The sequence below is a fragment of the Manduca sexta genome, chromosome 15 (assembly GCF_014839805.1).
Source record: "Manduca sexta isolate Smith_Timp_Sample1 chromosome 15, JHU_Msex_v1.0, whole genome shotgun sequence".
In the NCBI taxonomy this organism is placed as follows: Eukaryota; Metazoa; Arthropoda; class Insecta; order Lepidoptera; family Sphingidae; genus Manduca; species Manduca sexta.
In genome coordinates, this window is record NC_051129.1 from 13171091 (window position 1) to 13190297 (window position 19207).

A 19207-nucleotide genomic window follows, 5' to 3' on the forward strand; every position below is an offset into this window, starting at 1 on the left:
TCTACAAGCCGAGTCTGTGTGGAGTCCGCCTCGGCGTGTTGAGTCCGGGAGTCGCGATCTCCTGTTTGACCGGTACGTCTTCGTCTCTCTTCTTCCTGTCTTCTGCCATCTTCTGCTCTGCTTGCTTCATCTCTTCTTCCATTCGCTGGAGGTGTACCGCCGCTTCTTTACGCTTGTCGCGGTTTGATCTGATAAAGTGAAAGAATTTTTAATAGACTTCAAAAAAAGGAGGAGGTTCTCAATTCGACTATTTTTTTACTTAAAAATAAAATTATAAACTTAGTAAATTTATTAGATATTTTTTAACGAATTGTGTTTAAATTATTAACTGCCAACATTGTTTTTTTATTTCAAATCCATTCATGGGATTCCACATTTACTTCTAACGAGCATCACATATTGTATTTACAATATAAATATACTTACACTAAACATTCAAATTTAGATACTCATTTACATTTATATTTTAATGTAGAATCAGTTCCACTGCGATAAGTATACTCACTTCCCAGTCTCCTTAACGGAGAAGAACATCGGTCCCAACTCGGCCAACCAGCGTCCGTCGACAGCGGTGACGCAGTGCATGTACTCCTTCGTGGTCATCATCAGCTCGTGGTACACCACGTAGTCCGGCGAGGACCCCAGTCCGAACAGAGCCGAGGTGGGATGGAGATGGCAGGGCATGCCCGTGCGGCAGTTTACGTACTCGCCTATGCCTTTCAGACGAGCTGCTTGTTGGAAGTATGCTGTGGAGTGTTGGTGGGGTTAGATGTTGGTTCAGATTTCATATTTGAGGTAAATGGATCTCTAATAGCTCCTGTTTCATGATGCTTTAGTAAATGCTCTTCGTCAAATGTATACTAATATATAAAGCTGATGAGTTTGTTTGTTTAAACGCGCTCATCTCAGGAACTACTAAACCGATTTTGATTTTTTTAATAGGAAACTACATTACTTGTGAGTGGTATAGGGCTACTTTTTATCCCGAGAAGATATCCCAGACATACTTTTTCACTCGGGCGGAGCCGCTGGCAATGGTTAGTAGAGTGTAACATTATCAAATACATAGGTCATGTTAACACATTACTTGTCTGTAGACAAACGACTGCAGGCAATTCTTTCGAGGGCCTTTAATGGTCATGAAATAAGGTTTGTTTTTTGTTAATCAATTTTTGGCTGGGGGACAATCCATGGGTTAACTGCTTTCTAATAATATCTATTGTCTCGAGGTGAGGAGTGTAGTGCAATAACCACGCAGTGTTTTAATTCAAAGTCCGGGTGTTGCTGCTGTTTGGATAGGCGCCATTACCAGGTGAGGATTGCTCGTTGCCATTCCTTAGTATAAAAAGGTGCAGTGTTGACTGCCTCGGTGGCGTAGTATTGCGTGCGCGGTTTGACTATTGCTCTAGTTTAGGGTTCGAATCACGGGTCGGGCAGTGACACTGGGTTTTTCTGCCCAGTAACTGTATCGGAATGTGGTATTTGTGCCCGATGTGGCAATGGGCTTGCCCGCTATCATATTATGGAACGGAATGAAACTGGTGGTTGACAAAATAGTGGGTGAACTAATTGCGTCGTTGCCTACTCTTTGAGCTTAAAATAGGTGTACTGATTGATGACGAGTGGTGAGCCCATATGATATGCTAGTGCGTACCGGAGCAGATGCACTTGCGCACGGTGTCCCAGTCGGTGCCGCAGGACACCAGCGGCAGGCGCTGCTGCTGCAGGATGTCCTTCAGCTGCTGGCGGACCTCCCGCACCTTGCGCATCGCCTTCGCGTGCACGAAGTGCTCCGTACACCACTGACTCGAGTAACTAGAATGAACAAACCAGGTCCTTTTGCTATAAACTACTCTACAGATGAAACAAAAGAAATGCATATATTCTATAGTCGATTTTATCTTGGAAAATCAAGCCTCTAATATTCTAGGGGAAAAAATGTCATGAAATAAGACACGAACGCCAATATTTATTTGTATACGTTGATCTTGACCAACAACAATTGTTCGTGTCGTGTTTTCGTATAAAATGAACTGTTGCTGCTGAAAAATCAGTACTCAGGTAACAACAGTAAAGTAAATTATTTCAAATTGAATAAATCAGAAGCGACGTCAGGAATGAAACCAACGTACTTGTTAGATTTCCACTGGTTGTACAAGTGTAGTAACGTGAGGTGATCAGATTCTGGAACTTGGAACTTCTCCTTGACGGAGTCGGCTTCCTCTTCGCGCCCCTGCGGCCGGTAGAACACTGACGGCACCGACAACATTGACACTGGGGACAAATCATCATCCATTATGTTATTTTACCATTCCGTGTTTATTGATCCTAAATCTTATGTAGATGTCACCTCTTGACAGTCGACACAATTATGTCGGCCTCTTGGAACCGTATATACACAGGCTGATCCCGGAACGCGACTCACGAGGGCCACTATGGCGGGTTTTAACACCTTGTGTGCGATGGTCGATCTCCGGGCGGATATAAAATATATCCTACCACCAGCAAAGTCAGCAGTTATCTTACAAATATTACAAAACTGAATCGTTTGAGGACACATACATATACTACTAAAAAGATAAAGCAAATTCATAACTAAAAACGTATTAGGAAAACATTTATATATTATTTAATAGCTTTTGGTCCCGTGTGAAAAAGTTTTTAGGGATAAATGTCCCGGTATATATTTTCTAGGGATAAAATGTAGCTTATATTTTAAGTTAGAGTGAAAAGTAATACATCGGTGAAAACCATGCAGTAGTTTTTGCCTGTACAAACATACTGACAGACAGAAAATATGGCAAACTGTTGTTTTGCCTACTGTTGCTCTAATAATGTACTGGCCTGTTACAATTTTATTATATGTAAAGAGATTTATACATGAAATTCAAACTTCAGTAACAAACCATACCAATAATAAGCACTTCGGCGCTGCATCCCATGTCGGCGGAGACGATGAGCATATGACACTGCGGCGGGTCCAGGGGGAACTCCGCCATCTGCCGACCCAGGGGCGTCAGCGCGCCCGTCCCGTCCAGGGCGCCCAGGATCCACAGCTGGTACATCGAGTTCAGGATTGTGTCCTGGAGTCACAGAATATTTGGATTATTAATGGGCACACGAGGAAGGTAATTGACCATAGTAGATCATAACCTTAGTGCTAAAGAGATCGTGAGAGCGATATCGTTCGTCAAGGATTGGGCAAGTCAGGTATTTGATGGGTCGCCACGAATATCACTGATTGCAACGTATTATCAAAGCTGCCAGCCTTTGATAGTGCTACATTGAAAAAGATGTTATTTTACCAGTGATTTCAATAAAATCTTCTTGTATGACGGATTTACCCTTTTTAAGGGCAAAATTAAAAAAAAATGTTTTGATTCTGTAGATAATTAAATTAAATATAACAAGTGCATATAAGACAAAACGAACGAACGGCCCGTAGTTGTCTTTCCACGGACTAATCTATAATTATTCATTCCACATTGTCTTTGTCACTATATACAGACTGGTCATTTTTGTGATTATCATTCTCGGTATATTCCTCTCATTTATAAAGTATGTATTTTAAAAGCATTTTTGTTTTCGAAAATTAAAATAAAACGACTACTTAATTATTCAACATGAACTCAAGACATGTACAATGCCAAAAATAGCATTTTATTGAATGTTTTTTCGATTGAACCGCGAGTGCTTGAACTGTACGGGCTCAGCGTACGTAATGAGTGCTCAATGAATTTATTGGACCTTCCATTGTTCCAGAGGCTAAGAGGCGACACTCGTAATGTTTGAATGGTTCTTGAGTATTGTGGTGCCAGGTTGTCTATTGAATTGAGACTATACAATCACTGCCTCGGTTGCGTAGTTGTAATGCGTACGACTATGGCGCTGAGGTCCTGGGTTCCGATACCGGGTCGGGCGAAAAATAATTGTGACTGGGTTTTTCCATTTCAAAAATTATTCGGAGTTACGAAGTTGGCGGTGTGATATCTCCGTGCTTCGGAAAGCACGTAAACCTCTCCGATCATGTCGGATTGCCATCTCACCGCACTATGAGAGTGAAGGAACAGAGAGTGCATCTGTATATTGCGCACACAGCTATATCTCCTGCGTGGCTGATCTCCGTTAAGATTGGCCGCCGTAGCCGAAATTCAGCTAGGATTCATTCACATATTGTAAATAAGGTATATATTTGATTAAGCCGTTACGCAACAGAAGAAGGTTATAGGAGAAGAAAAATATAATTCTATATTCTATTTTCAAGAGAATTGTTACCAACATTTCTAATCAAGATCTTCTACAATCTATAGTCTAAATATCTAGTGAAAAAATACAAAAACTTTTTCCTAGTGACTGGGTGGTTCAGCACGGATAAAGAGATCCTGTGGATTTTGAAATAGTTTTGGCCCGGCTTCCACTGACCTGCGGCGGCGGGTCCATGAAGTGGAAGGCGAGCAGGTCCTCGACGCCGAGCGACTTGAGCAGCAGCACGGTGTTGGCGAGGTTGGTGCGCTGGATCTCGGGCACGGTGGCGGCCAGCAGCTCGTGCTGGTACTGGCGCTGCGTGTAGAGGCAGAAGGCCTTGCCGGGCCCGGTGCGGCCCGCGCGCCCGGCTCGCTGCCGCGCGTTGGCCTGGCTCACCGGGTAGATCTGGGCACATGGTACACTTTATTAGCTTTTGTTTTACGTACACCGACTTTCACAAAATTAAATATCAGAAATATATAGTCTTACTTATAAACTTGTTTTAGCGTTAAGAGGTGCTTAAGAACGGCTTAAATAGCTTTTTTGTTGTGTTTGTTATTGTCAGGAAGGTTCTTATGAAAGAAAAAAATCAAAAGATTGCGCGGAAAATTAGAAAATTTAAGAAAACAACGACAATATTAATTTTACATAACTGGCAGTGGTTTCAAATAACTGTCAGCGATCGACAGAATGCGTGCGTGCATACATAGTTAAGACAGGACAACGTCTGTCGGGTCAGCTAGATTAAAATAAAATATTAAAAATATAGTATTAGCTTTTGCAGATTATACCGCTCTGGAAAACTCGATGCGTCTAGTTCGAAACCATGAGACATGTCATGATGTGAAGATACTTATATAAGAATCCTATAGGCTGCTGGTGACGATGTCAAATTTAAACTGGTTTTTGGATTTTATTTTTATTCTATTTTTCTCCCGACGTTTCAAAGACTTTACAACTTTCATAATAACGGAAAAAAATAAAAATACAATAAAATCTATAAAACCCGAATACTAGTTTTATGTCGATGCCTATTCTCCTAAACATAAGAAATCGTGATGGCGATGATAGTGCAAAAATACAATAATAATATTACCTGCAGCGCGTCCATACCGATCCTGGGATTGTAAACCTTCAGCTTGCAGTAACCGCAGTCTATGACGTACATTATGCCATCCACAGTCAACGAAGTTTCTAGAAACAAAACAATTGCCTTAAACAACAATAAAAATTTCCAATTCAATGACAGGAGTTTACTCATCCGATAATGTTACCTATACATTATAATTTTATATTCTGTTAGTTATTACTTTAGGGAGGTTGCAGTTCCTATCAAAGAGCGGGAAAGAAACTATAGTATAGTTAATTAATAGAAAAGGTAGTTAATTGTCTAAAAGGATATCTAACAAAATTTCGAATCTTATCTACAATTTAGGTAAACAAGATAAATATACAATTTAGAATAAATAAATAAATTCCTAGCGGACAGAATATGACTGTATTAAAAATGTTTTATAATAAAATTGTTTGAAAGTCCGCCTGGGTGAAAAATTTTACCGAGATAAAAATTGTACCTTATGGCAGCCAGGAGTTATGTAGTATCAAAGTGCAACTTTATCAAAATCGATTTAGGAGTTCCTGAGACTAGCGCCTTCAATCAAACAAACTTTTCAGCTTTATAATATTGGTATAGATAAAAACAGAAACAAATACAGTTTTTATCGAATTTAAAATAACATTTTTCTCTAATGAAGTATGACATTTTCGTTTTCCGCATTTGCGTTTTTGTCATTTAACATAATGTTTTGTCCTTTATTGTGCTTTTGTCCTGTTGTCCTTCAAACAACAATGGCCCCTTAAAATACACACAACAAAAACTAAATTGTTCCAATTACTTTCCAATTCTTTGTGTAGTCCCCAAACTTGATAAATTATTGTCAAAATATTGCTATTTCTTAGGAATTCGAATGTATTGTTGAGATAGAACCAATATTATTGGTTATATTTTATTCTATTTGCTACCTTTGACTGGATTTCAATTTTCTGGTAGTTTTTACATTGCGTTATAAAGAAACCATATATTAAATAACCATAATATACATCAAGCATCTTTAAAAAGCAATAGTTAATCTAGTTTCTATGAGAATCTAATCCAGTTTTTTTTTATTTCTTTGAATGACGAGACGAGCTTGCCGTTCGCCTAATGGTAAGCGATACGACCGCCCATAAACAGTAGAAACACCATCCAACACCTTGAATTACAAAGTATTGTTTGGTATTCCATTGCGCTCGCCATCCTGCGACGTGATATGTCTCATTATGTCCAGTAGTTACACTGGCTATAATGTCTTTCAAGTTTACAACAGTGACTACACAATGCTGCTTGGCGGCTCAAATAGACATTGCGTTGATACCTACCCAAGCGGACTCTCACATGACAGACCTACCACCAGTAACAGAGCAATGAGAATCAGTCCAGATCTAAAGCCAATCAACTCACCTGCAATGTTGGTAGCGACGATGCACTTCCTCTGTCCCGGCGGCGCTCTCTGGAATATCTTGGCTTGCAGGTCGGCTGGAAGCTGGGAGTAGATGGGCAGCACCGTCAGGGGAGGCGCGCTGTCCAGGTCTGTCAGTCTTTCCGTTAGCACCTGGAGAGCAAATAATAGAATTTGGAATTTTTAGAATGGTTTAGGTGTTTTATTATGATGTTGTAAGATGTCTGAAGAAAGAATATCTATTAAATATTTATTGCTTTTTACTAGCTTATGCGTGGTGTTTGCATTAGTGTTGTATCTTGGAGTAATTACATTTTCCTTTCGTTCCTTTATATTAAAAGATCTGCACTCCCTAGTCATGTTCTAGCGGATTTAAGTAGTTCTGTTAGATTTTAGACAATAAATCAAACTGATTCATATATGCGACCAACGTTTCAGTTATTCTTTGGAAAACCTTACTATGATCAGTATACGAGTGAAGTGACTTCAGTCCTTAAAGATTCATGAGAAATGAATCTCCTATATCAAATATACTTCAGTGAATTACTTTCTTTTAACATCTAAAAATAATGTTTTTTTTTACCACATTTGATGTAAACATTGCCTTAAGTATTACATTAGTGCGTTTCATTAGTGTCATGTCGCTTGGTATTATCTACGCTGTGTTATATAAAAACCGCAAACCATTGCATAATACAAATAAGGTTATTTATTCCGAGTCATTTAAATATAGGTAATGTATTTAATTATGTAATATATCTTGGTATATATATTTGTTTAGATTTAAAGTATGTTTGTGCGTTGTTTTAATCGTTTTTAAGCGAGCTAATAGCGTATTAAACGGCTAAATATAGTGGGAAATAACGCGTATAAATGTGTGTACTCAGCAATGAGGTGGTAGGTCTCTCATATGTAAGAGTCCGCCTGGGAGGTACCAATGCAATGTCTATTTCAGGCGCCAAGCAGCAGTGTGTAGTCACTGTCGTGTTCCGGTTTGAAGGATATTGTAGCCAGTGTAACCACTGGACATAATAAGACTGAATATCTCATGTCTCAGGATGGCTAGCGCAGTGCAATATCAAACAATGCTTTGTAATACAAGATGTTGGATGGTGTTTCTACTGTTTATGGGCGGTCGAATCCCTTACCATCAGGCGAACGACAAGCTCGTCTCGTCATTCAAAGCAATCAAAAACAGCTTTAATAAACACATCGATTGCGTTAGCCCTAATCAAAATATGTTAAAAATTGCTTTGATAGCTTTTTCAATATTTTTTTTCGTTCCAAATTTTATCATTATTTTTAATCATTAAGAATAACAACTGTAACCGGTGCGTACTCTTAGCGTACATACGTCTGTACGTGTTATTTAACTCGATTTGCTAATAATACTGTAAGGTGTTTTCCTCAATAATTACCTCGCACGTCACTTCGATGTCCTCTTGGCCTGGCATGAATATGAGGATGTCGCCTTCATCAGGTTGCAGGTGGATTTGAAGCGCCTGCACAAAAATATTTTTAGGTTAGAAACTTATTAATTAGAGGTTATATCAAACGGATCCTCTTCGTATCATGTTCCTCATTGCTGAGAGTCGTGACCTTCTGTATATGGAGTAATCTTTGTTTTAAGTTGTGCCAATTATCGTGGAGCGCATCATGAAGTTTGGGATCTCTTCGTATCGTGTTCCTCATTGCTGAGGATCGTGATCCCCTGAATATGGAATAATCTTTGTTTTAAGTTGTGGTACCTGTTCTTATCTTTGACATCATGGAGCGCATTATGAAATTTAGTGCTAAGCGTGGAGTTTCAAAGAGATCGGTAGATATAAATACAATTAGGTTTTAGCAATATCTTTGTAATACTGTTTTATGAATGTTTTTTGTTTAGAGTTTGTATCTCCAAAGGCATATAAATGCAGTTTTTTTACAGCAAGAACTTTTCAATTCTTATTATGGTATATGAATTGATTTTTAATTCGTGATTGGTTTCGTTCCAAGCCAGTTTCTGTTTAAACTAAATTATTTAAATAATGTTAATATTTTATAGAAGAATACAAAATTAGAAAACTTGATATTACGCTTCTATTCCTGTTAATTCCTCAGGCAGAGGATGGGCGTGTACTTTGTAGGAGTGGTTTTGTCCCAGGTGATACAATATTTGTGGAAGGCCATTGTTTTGGTCACACAACACAGATACATTTTATATGTTTTATTCATATTTATTACTATAAGATTTAAACTCGTGTATGCTGTGCTAACCTTAACATAATTGGTACACTTACGGAACTTAATGGTATTGTTTTTTTTTTATTCACACGTATTGATGTAAACAACTGTTGGTGGTTAAATAAATGAAAAAAAAAAAAACTGTAGTCAGTATGATAAAGCAGTCATTGGAAATGTGTGTAATTTTTCTAGGATCTATATAGTAATGGAAACTAAATATAGCCTATGTTACTCTGGGATAGTATAACTTTTCTATTCAAGAAGGAATTTTTATATACGTTCGGACATCCAGGAAGTATCCACTACAAAGAAACTCTGAAACTGCATAATTCAATACATTCAGAAACTTTGTTATAATTCTCCTTTTAAAACAAAAAACGAAATCAAACATCTATTACCCTTCATCCCCGTAGGGGTAGAAACAAGTACAACTAAGGCCCCAGTTTTAAATTTCAAAATTTAACAATACCTATCGCTATGCACAAATTATAAAAATTTTGCGCTGATACTGAGCAAGAAAACCCAATATCAGTTTGCCCGACTCGGGATTCGAACCGGTACCTCAGAGCGCCGGTATTACCGCGCACTTAACACAACTACGCAAGTCAGTCATTTTTCTTTTAGATTGCGAAATATTTTAAAGACGTGAGTAGTCAAGCCACCCCTAACACCTATTTGTACGAGTATACAATAAACTTATTTTTATAATAGCTAGGATCATTGTTTCCAATGTATTGTATCTAATCACCGTGGATGACGTCAATACGAGGCACCGACGCACTGCACCTCTTTTTATCTATATAATGTCACCTGGTATGTACATTTTAACGTGTTTTAATATAATAATACCTGCATTGTATTGTATACTGTTCTGCTGAGCTCAGGCCTCTTCATTTATTTATTTATTTCCATATACAACTATTTTACAGGTAATATAAAATACAATAGCGTGGTACATTAGTTATTAAAATATTTTATTATTACTTACTGTCACAAAAGTGGCTGATGTAAATGCCGTCAAAGAACATGAAAACATATCAATCTGTTTGGACAAAGCATTGAGCACACGCAGCGCACGCGTCAATGGTGTCTGCCGTAATAAGTTGGTGCGAACACGCGGCACCGAGAAATCACTTCATATACTGAAGGTTCAAGCCCACGCTGGGCTAGTAGACAGACTTTACATACCTTCGAAATTATTATATAGAATTTTAAGGTATACATATACCTACATCGGAGGAAACCTACATAGGTTTCCTCACGATGTTTCCTTTATCGTTTCAAGGAACAATAAATGACAAAGAATACACACGCATATATTTTTTTTTTGTTTTACTTTATAGTAGGTTTGTTTTTATAAGTGTCTTTTTCCTCCGCCTGTGGTCATGATAGTAATGTACTGCACTTGGGTAATATTTTGCGTGGGGTTTTCTAACACCATTTGCTGGTATATGGGTTTAATTTGACAGAGGAGCGGTCGTAAAAAATCTGTCGAATTGTTTTTAATCATGTCGATTCCAAAAGATGGGAGTGAAGAGTCTATTATAGACGGAATTTTTAGAATCAATTTCGTAGATTTAGTAGATCATTAGAAAGATTACCTCTTATGTTGAAAATCAGCGCTGCAGTATCAGTGGCTGGTACTGCAGCTAGGTGCTGAATGAGGGATCCTATTGTTGGTACAATGGGTATAATTGTGGTATATTTCTTTATATATGTATTTACTCTGCTTTCATTGTAGACATTATACTTATATTCTCTCCATAATAAAATCTAAGTTTCTTTCTTTTCTTTCTTTTTCGCAAAAAATGCATAAACTGCTTAACTTTTGTATACAAGTATAGCGTGCTTGTAACATTTCCTAATCCAATTATTGCAAACAATTACGTTCAAACCACGTGTTTGCGCTAAACCAACTTCAAAATGAGAAATGCTAATTTAATTAACGCTTTGGGTCAAATATTTACAAAGATTACGAATTTGGTTTCTTAAAACGTTGCGAATTTTATACAGGGTGTTCCGATTTATTCTAGTTAGCTAACATAGATTCTGAGAATCAAATTTATATATTTTTATTTCGAAAAATACATAGGTACTGAATTTGTCAAGTCATGCCATTTGTTATGCAGTTCAGCTGACTGGATATGAGGTCAATTCCAGGAATATTTGTTACGACTTTTATATACTATAGTTATAGTTTCGACTCTGCTACACTGTCGTGCTAAGCGCAAAAGCGGTATGTCAGGGAATCCTTATTTCCAGATAATCGAAGTTTTGTAAATATAGTTTTATAGTTTTGTATGTAAAACTGAGAGAGAAACTCTTTTAAGGTTTTTTAACAAGTTCTAAACAAGATACCGTTATTTAGGTAAGTTCATTGGATGGGTATTTCTTTAAGTTATGTAACGACATAAAAATCAAGACTGATTTTTTTTGAGATACCGCTTTTGAGCTTTTGTACGACAGTACAGTACTTATACAGTTTGTTCTTTGAAGCGTAGATGATCGAGGAAGTTTGGTACCTGATAGTGTATGTCCGTATTGTATCATATCGTATCAGCCTATAATGTCCCAATGTTGGGCAAAGGCCTCCCCACGATCCTTCCATGAATCGAGATCCTGCGCTATAGTGAACCAGTTATTTTTAAATGAATCCAGTGCGTCCTGCCATCTCTTCTTTGGTCTGCCACGACGCCGACTAGCAGTGTCAGGGCTCCACAACGTAGCAATCCTGGCCCAAAATTCGTCAGGCATCGACGTACGTGACCAGTGTAGTGTATGTTAACTAGGTATGAACTATGACGTTTAATATACATTTTTAGGACAATATAAAGGCGGTAAACTACATAGGTGTGGCGCCATCAGCCAAGTTCGACATGTATGAAATAATACATCAAACTAATTTACGTGAAAGCATTTATTGTATGCAAATACAGTTTTTACTGTGGATTGACGTCACAAGCCATATTGCAGGGTTATTGGAGGTCACCGAACCACCCTTGCGGATCCCTTGAGCCATTGTATCCATTAATTGAATTGTATTATCAAAATTAGTTTTGGTATATGAATATGAATAGAAATTTCTTTCATGGAATTAGTATTCATGTTTATAGTTCATCTAGCGACCCGTTCCGGCTTGGCACAGCAATGTAGATATGGGGCACAAATCTTTGATATTTTCGGCTTTTCTGTAATATAATATGTATAATACATATGTATAAACCTTCTTCTTGAAACACTTTATTTATTGCTGAAAATTGCATAAAAATCCGTTGAATAGTTTATAAGAGCTAAGCGAAGTAAGTAAGTAAGCTAAGGAGTGGCAAGCATCACGGCTACTAAAAATATTATCTTATGCTTTCAATGCATCATATAACTTTGTATCCATAGTAGGTTAGCAAGATATCTGGACCATCCGAACGACCATCTGCCTGCATCCTTAAAATTGATATATATCTAGCCTAATTGAGACAAAGGAATGCCCGCAAAACAATAACGGTATTTTGTGACGTATGCACGAATTGGCACATCGAAATCAAATTAGGTCATTTCGATTCAGTTCATTAAGAACAGAATATAAACAGAACAATAAGCGAAATTGTTTTAGTATTGTGATCTGATGCCGCAGATGGATTTTGGTATTACTGTTGAGCCTGGCGTTCTGATGAAAACATAATATAATTTGACACCATTATCCTTAAAAGAGAACACAGAGATGCTAATCAGTTTTTTTTATAATCTTTATTTAATGAATAAGGTTAGGCTTTTAATCCACAAAATTATATGCTACTCAGTTGTGTCAGACCATTACTATCGCTCAACTGTAATCTAATTTTATGTCTGACTGTCTCCGTGGCGTATTACGGTACGACTGCAGTGCTAAGGTCTCGGGTTCGATCCTCGGGCAGGCAAATTGATATTGGGTTTTTTACTCATCATTAGCTTGGAGTCTGGAATTTGTGACCGCTATGGCGATAGGCTCGCGCCCTATCACGTTATGGCACGAAATACATACAGCAGATAGTGAGTGCATCAGTTGCGCCTTTGCCTACCCCTGCGGAGATGAAAGGGGTGAATGTGTGCGTGTGTCTCTCACAAAATATAGATTTCATTTTTTCAACGTCAGTTCTTACGTCAAATAATACGCAATTTATTTCGTATTTTTATTTCGTACGAACTCACTCCAGTAATTCCACTTACATTTGATGAAATTTTGTCCACAACGTTTTATTAATCCATTAGCCGATTGCGAAGTTAAAGCCGAAAATGGTTCGATGGTGACATTTCGTTTCATAAAATGCGGAGTTTTATCACCGCTATTTGCTATTTGTTAAGCAATTACTTTTATTAAAATGATCTTTAATAAACCCCAGAAGAAGGCTAATGTGTTAATTTCGTTAGAGCAGTTTATTTTCAGTTTATTTTAAAGGAGGTCCATTCCCAGCAATGGGACAGTATATAATATACGGCTTACATTGTTATTATTAAAGCTCGTCTTCAACCAGATTTAAAATACAGTACAACAAAAACTATAAAAAAACAGCAAATCTAGCATTTGCGTCAATGTGCATTCATTGCGATAATAGTTCCATATTTTATCTGAACGAGATGTTTATCGACATCAGGCGGTTAAATCCGTATCCATAAAATGAATTATCTTTAGATATTAATCTGTACATGACGCGTTGGCGTCGTAGTTGTATTACGGTACTTCAGTGCTGAGGTCTCGGGTTCGAGCCTCGGGTCGGACATATTGGATTTTTTGACTCAGTATCAGCTCAGAATCCGGAATTTACCCGATATGGCGATAGGCTCGCACTTTATCACATCATAGGACGGAATACACACAGCGAAAGGTGATACAAAAATCAAGACTTCCTTAAAAGAAAGGCCTTCCAATATCGTAAGGAGAGTATCAAATATACTATCTACATTAGTTGTCGTTAGTGGAAAAACCACATGACAGCATAAACTTAAACATAATGAAATAGTTCATTATTGTAATAATTAAAATAGACTAAACGTAACGTGTGCGCAAATATTATGCACTCTTTGACGTCAGTAACGCAAACCGATCAAAGTAGATTAACAAGTTTGCTCGTTAAATATTAGACGAAGATTATGTGTGTATAGTATGTGCGTATTTCCGATTATCGAGTAGGCGGCAAGGAAACTGAGCCTCAAGAAATTATATCTAATAATGTATATACTAGGCATGCTCTAGATCGTTCAATAATTACGATCGTAAAAGATGTATATTAATAAACACTTAAAGCATCATCCGAGCGAGTCTCTATTCCTGTGTAAATCCTACACCGGCATACCGACCAAAACCCGCGGTGGCCTTCTACGGACCGTACGAGACGGGCCCAGGGTATCTTGTTGCACTAGGATAATTGCGCGGGGCCCGACCGTCCCTGCGCGATGCCGCAGGGCGGTCCCCTTTAAACGAGGGGGGTAAGGTGCTCTCAAACTTAATGAACGCCTATGTTGTTGACCACAGTGGGAGACGGATCACCCGAATTGTCCATCTCGAGTCGGTTGAATTGGAGTAGTAGAGCAAGCAAACCCCCACTGCTTATCCCGCGAATCCCTCTAAGCCCTATTTATTCGCCTTTTACAACCTAACCTAACCCAACCCATCATTACACATGAACTTCCTCTAGGCATTACTCGGTGTTTATTTATGTTTTCTTTTGTTTTGTTTTTTTTTTTTACTTGCCTTATCATCAGATAAAGTGGTGTCAAATAAACGTGCCCGTACAAAAAAAGTCCACGCGAAATATAATCTCATGTAAAGTGAAACGTATGTATCGAAGCGCAGTTTGCACGCAGAGGTCGACGCACCTTAGCTCGTAAACTGTCGTTTTAATGAGCCGAAATCGATAGGTGATTGGCACTGTACCAGTAACTAGACACGCCTAGGTCTGTTCGCTTACTGAATGTTAATCACTTAGGGTAATGAACGGTTAAAGGTTATTTGTGTGTTTGATGTGTGTCACTCAGTTTAAATTAAATACACGCTGATATTTATTTAAAGATATTGTTGCAGTAGAAGGACATATTATATACAAAAGAAATAGATGCAAGTTTCAAGTCCACACTGCGAGAACTAGGTTGTCATTTCAGTATAAGCTGTTTTATGATGTGGTAATCCACAGCACTGGTTTTCACTGGCCACCTAGGGTAATATGGACGTCAAATTAATATAATTATTGTGGGATGCATTGGGGATGAACTTATTGTAATTCCGTTAATAAATAAGCCAAATCTTTTAACAGACTAAAAAGGGTAATCTTTCGACTACATATTGAAGACCATTTATTTCAATATTAAAAAGGGCGAATGAAATATAGGATGGATTTTTGAAACGGAGCAGAAAGGGCAGGTTAATAAAATACTTTCTTAGACTGTTTATTTTTAAAGGTATAAATAGTAGTAAGGAAGAATATGGAAAAATTACGCAAAATTTTGCTGCCAATCGATCCTATTGTTAATAAGGATCAAAATTTCTATGGGACTATAGAGGTTTGTACTTAAAAGGTCAGAAATTACTAAACACACTTTTTCCATACAATTTGTAGAAGATGCAACTTTTAAACTAGTATATTGGCCGTCATGTTTACAATAAGTAAGTTTTAATTTTACTCTTCATCATCATCATCAGCCACATAAAGTCCACTGCTGAACATAAGAGTCCCCCAAAGATTTCCAGACGCACCAATTTTACTCATCTATGCTTATTCATTAAATAAAGATTAAAAAAGAAAAACAATTTTACTCTTCATTATATTAAAAATGATTAAAGAGACAAACAGCGAGCACGTCGGTTACGCAACGCGGAGCGACGGTTGCGAATTGCAATATCATTGTGAATGTGATTGTGGACTTATCTGCGTGGCTGTGCGAGCGGGAACAGGGACGGGGAGTTCATCGACACCGGCTGGGTTGCCGAGCTTGTTCAATATATTTATCGAATTTGGAAATTTAAGGCAAATTGTAATGGTAAAAAGGTTCATGAACCTTTGATAGAATCAAGATTTTTTTATGAATAAAAAAATGAAGTAGATTGCAAGGAAAGTTTTTTTAATGTTTCGGACCTCACAGTCAAAACCGGGGCAAACCTGCGAATGGGATACTGGAATCACCCGGCTTAGCGACTGCAGGGCCCTGGAGGAAAGTTGGGAGGGAGGAGATAGCTGGGAAGGAAGTGTGGGGAAAGGATAAGGAAACCTTTCAGGATGGGAGGAGGGGCGAAGATCAGGAAATGTTCGCGAGTCCTTATAGGCTTTAATGTGAATTGACAAACATGACGTATACACATTTAACCGTGTGCCTAGGGCCGTAACAAATATCTCCTCGTGCATGGCCGTGCATTCGGTGCGAGACCGAGCGCACAAGGATTTCTTTAAGGGAGACAAGCAATGGGATTATTTGGGCTTCAAGCTTCTTCATGGTTTAGACGTTACCAGTTTCTATTTCATCACTCTGTTTTCCATTCTCTCTAGGTTTTAGTTTCTCGATTGAGTTTGTTGAGAGTTAGTATAACTAATTATTAACAGTTTATGTCTTTTGCGGTGATAGCCTAGTTGGGTGTGGAACGGACTGCCAAGACGAATGTCCGCAGGTTCAAATCCCAAGGGCACACCTCTGACTTTTCTAAATTCATGTGTGTATTCTTTGTGAATTTATCGTTCGCTTTAACGTTGAAGGAAAACATCGTGAGGAGACCTGCACATCTGAGAAGTTCTCTATAGAAATTTCGAAGATGTGTGAAGTCTACCAATCCGCACTAGGCCAGCGTGGTGGACTAAGGCCTAATCCCTCTCAGTAGTAGAGGAGGCCCGTGCTCAGCAGTGGGCAAGTATATAATACAGGGCTGAGATTATTATTATTATGTCTTTTGCGTTTTTTATTAGTTAATAATACATAGATATACGCAGTAATCGTGAATCATTTACTGTTATTGTAGAGTTCCATTGTAAATCTCAGAAGATTTACACGACATCCTTATATATTATACACTCAACCTTTCCTAAAAATATAAAATTAAACAGTGAAAACCTCATCCAAATAGAATCAGTAGTTTCTGAAAAAATCGCGGACATACAAACATACATACTTACGGGTATATAAATTACTTTCTTTTAAGTCGGTTAAAATAATAAACAAAACTCTTTGCAGGCGCAGCATACCTATTATCAACAAAATATGATATACCTCGTGATGTAGCTATAAAATAGCACACCGTAAAAACGGAGTAACCATGTAATTGTTACAATGATTCTTGCAAACAAATAAATAAATCACCATTATTACCTGGAGTTTCCTTAAATCAAGTTTAAATACCTCTGTCCTTGGGACTTGTAAAAAACCTAAAAATAGTTTAAAACCTTTAATTCGAGGAATTAAAAAGTCCTTGTCTCTTAAGCCTTGAAATCTTTTAAGAAACAAACCAAATACCTTAATGAGTTCAATGACAAAATACTAAACTTGGAGCTTTGGCATTGGATTTTAAATCAAGGACTTTTTTAGATTGTTAAGCTGATATTGCGACCAAGGACAAGATTTTAAGGCGATAATATTATAATAAATAATCTATACAAATTGTAAAATGTTTGTATATTAACGATTTTCTCAAAATCTATTTAATGGATTTTTATGATATTTGATATGGAGATTGTTTAAAAACCTGGGAAGGTTAAAGGCTACTTTCTATCGGGAAAATATAAAGCGAGAGTTTTATCCCGGAAAACTCCTTTACATAAAGTTAGTAATAAAAAAATATCTTATACAGCCAATGGCTACACCTGCTTAATACAATTGGAAACAGTGTTGCTTGCGTGACGATTGTCAGAATTATGTTGACCTCTAAACACAGCTCGTAGCCCATAATAATGCATTACCAACTATAACGGGTTTTCACCAGTTTTTATTATGAATATCGCGACCACTATCTAGTGTATTCTTGAGAACATGCGTGTCAAGTCAGCTGTCATATTTGGACATCCCAGCTCACCAAGGTTACTTACAAACCATAATTCTTCAGGAAATTACTACAAATTGTGATTTCTTACGTTTACGCAAATGTTAGACATTAAAATAAAAGATTTTACCGCGCTTTACTAACACCTCAGTCCCCCCCGTGACCATGAAGGCTGCAAAGTCTTCGAAACGTCAGGAGAAAATTATAATATAAAAAACCGCGATAAAATTCGTAAAATAGTTTTATTTTAATTATTACAAATTGCCTATCGTCAACCGTGTTATACATTCATCTAAGGATTTAAAACGTGACCAATTTTACTTGACCTCCAAACACGCATTTTTATATAGGCCATTTCTCACCATCACAATTTAAAAGGGCGCGTATCAACACAACATAATTCCTTCACCGAGGTCAGCTGTTAATTGGTCAGTTGACGGACAGTTGGGCCCTAAAAATATTTATTACTGCGGTGTCCGTTAATCGACCTAATTAACCGCAAAATATTTGACTTTAGGTTCTTCACAGAGTGTTGTTGCTGTAAGGGAATATAATGTTTGTGGATTTGCAAAGTGATATTTAGACAGTGATTTTAATAGGGATTACTGGGTAAATATGTTTATAGGGTATATAGAAGGTTAAGAGATTTATGTCCTATCAGAATATTTTGCTTACGATAAATAATATACAACAAATGTTGAAGCTAAGTGAAATACACACACACACACATACGCGCCTTATATCACCCAACGGGTAGGTCTAGGTGTCAATTGTGCATCCACTCTCCGCCGTGTGTATTCCCTCCCATTATGTGATAGGGGACAAGCCCATGACCATATCGGTCACAAATTCTAGATGCCGGACTGACATTAAGTTGAAAAACGCAATATGATTTTGTCAGGAAAATTCAAATAATAATCTTTTAAAATCCAAATTGAAGACAATTCTATTTATAGCACTAAAACATCGTAACATCTCTCCCACACAATACAATCCTATTTGGGGTTATTGCTCCGTTGCCATGGCAACCCCAGCGGCCGCCCAGCTGTCTACCAGGCATCCAGGCCGCAGTCTATACTAGGTGCGCAATCAATTTGAGATAATATGCGCCGCTGCGTTTGATGCAAAGCCACACGCTGCGAACTGGACGGGCATCACCTGTTATAGAATTTGTTGAAGAAAATCTCCTTGGAAATACTTATAAATAATCTATGTATGGGATTAGATTAGATACATACTAAGATCGCGACGC

General features: G+C 37.7%; 2 protein-coding genes across 2 annotated transcripts in view; one reads left to right on the forward strand and one right to left on the reverse strand.

Annotated features, from left to right (window-relative positions):
• Position 1: 1 nt before the first annotated feature.
• Positions 2-11988, reverse strand: LOC115450458 (pre-mRNA-splicing factor ATP-dependent RNA helicase PRP16). The gene is made up of 10 exons (XM_037438987.1): positions 11959-11988; positions 8162-8245; positions 6746-6896; positions 5342-5439; positions 4423-4650; positions 2912-3083; positions 2133-2274; positions 1655-1815; positions 506-746; positions 2-188 (listed from the first exon to the last, which is right to left on the reverse strand). Exons 1-10 carry the CDS (start codon positions 11986-11988, stop codon positions 2-4), a joined length of 1494 nt encoding a protein of 497 aa, XP_037294884.1.
• Positions 11989-14220: 2232 nt separating this feature from the next.
• Positions 14221-19207, forward strand: part of LOC119189429 (pre-mRNA-splicing factor ATP-dependent RNA helicase PRP16-like) — a 10748-nt gene continuing 5761 nt past the window's right edge. Inside the window, exon 1 of the mRNA XM_037438988.1 lies at positions 14221-14343. Within this exon, the coding sequence (XP_037294885.1) occupies positions 14221-14343 (123 nt within the window). The remainder of the gene's footprint in view (positions 14344-19207) is intronic.

What these genes read in the sequence shown, in the direction of transcription:
- LOC115450458 (XM_037438987.1), bottom strand. Translation starts at nt 11,988, where the DNA reads ATGGCTCAAGGGATCCGCAAGGGTGGTTCG. An exon ending in CGTCGCTACCAACATTGCAG is followed by an intron (nt 5,440 to 6,745) that starts GTGAGTTGATTG and finishes TTTTGTTTCTAG; the next exon opens with AAACTTCGTTGACTGTGGAT. An exon ending in CGCCGAAGTGCTTATTATTG is followed by an intron (nt 2,275 to 2,911) that starts GTATGGTTTGTT and finishes ATTTGTCCCCAG; the next exon opens with TGTCAATGTTGTCGGTGCCG.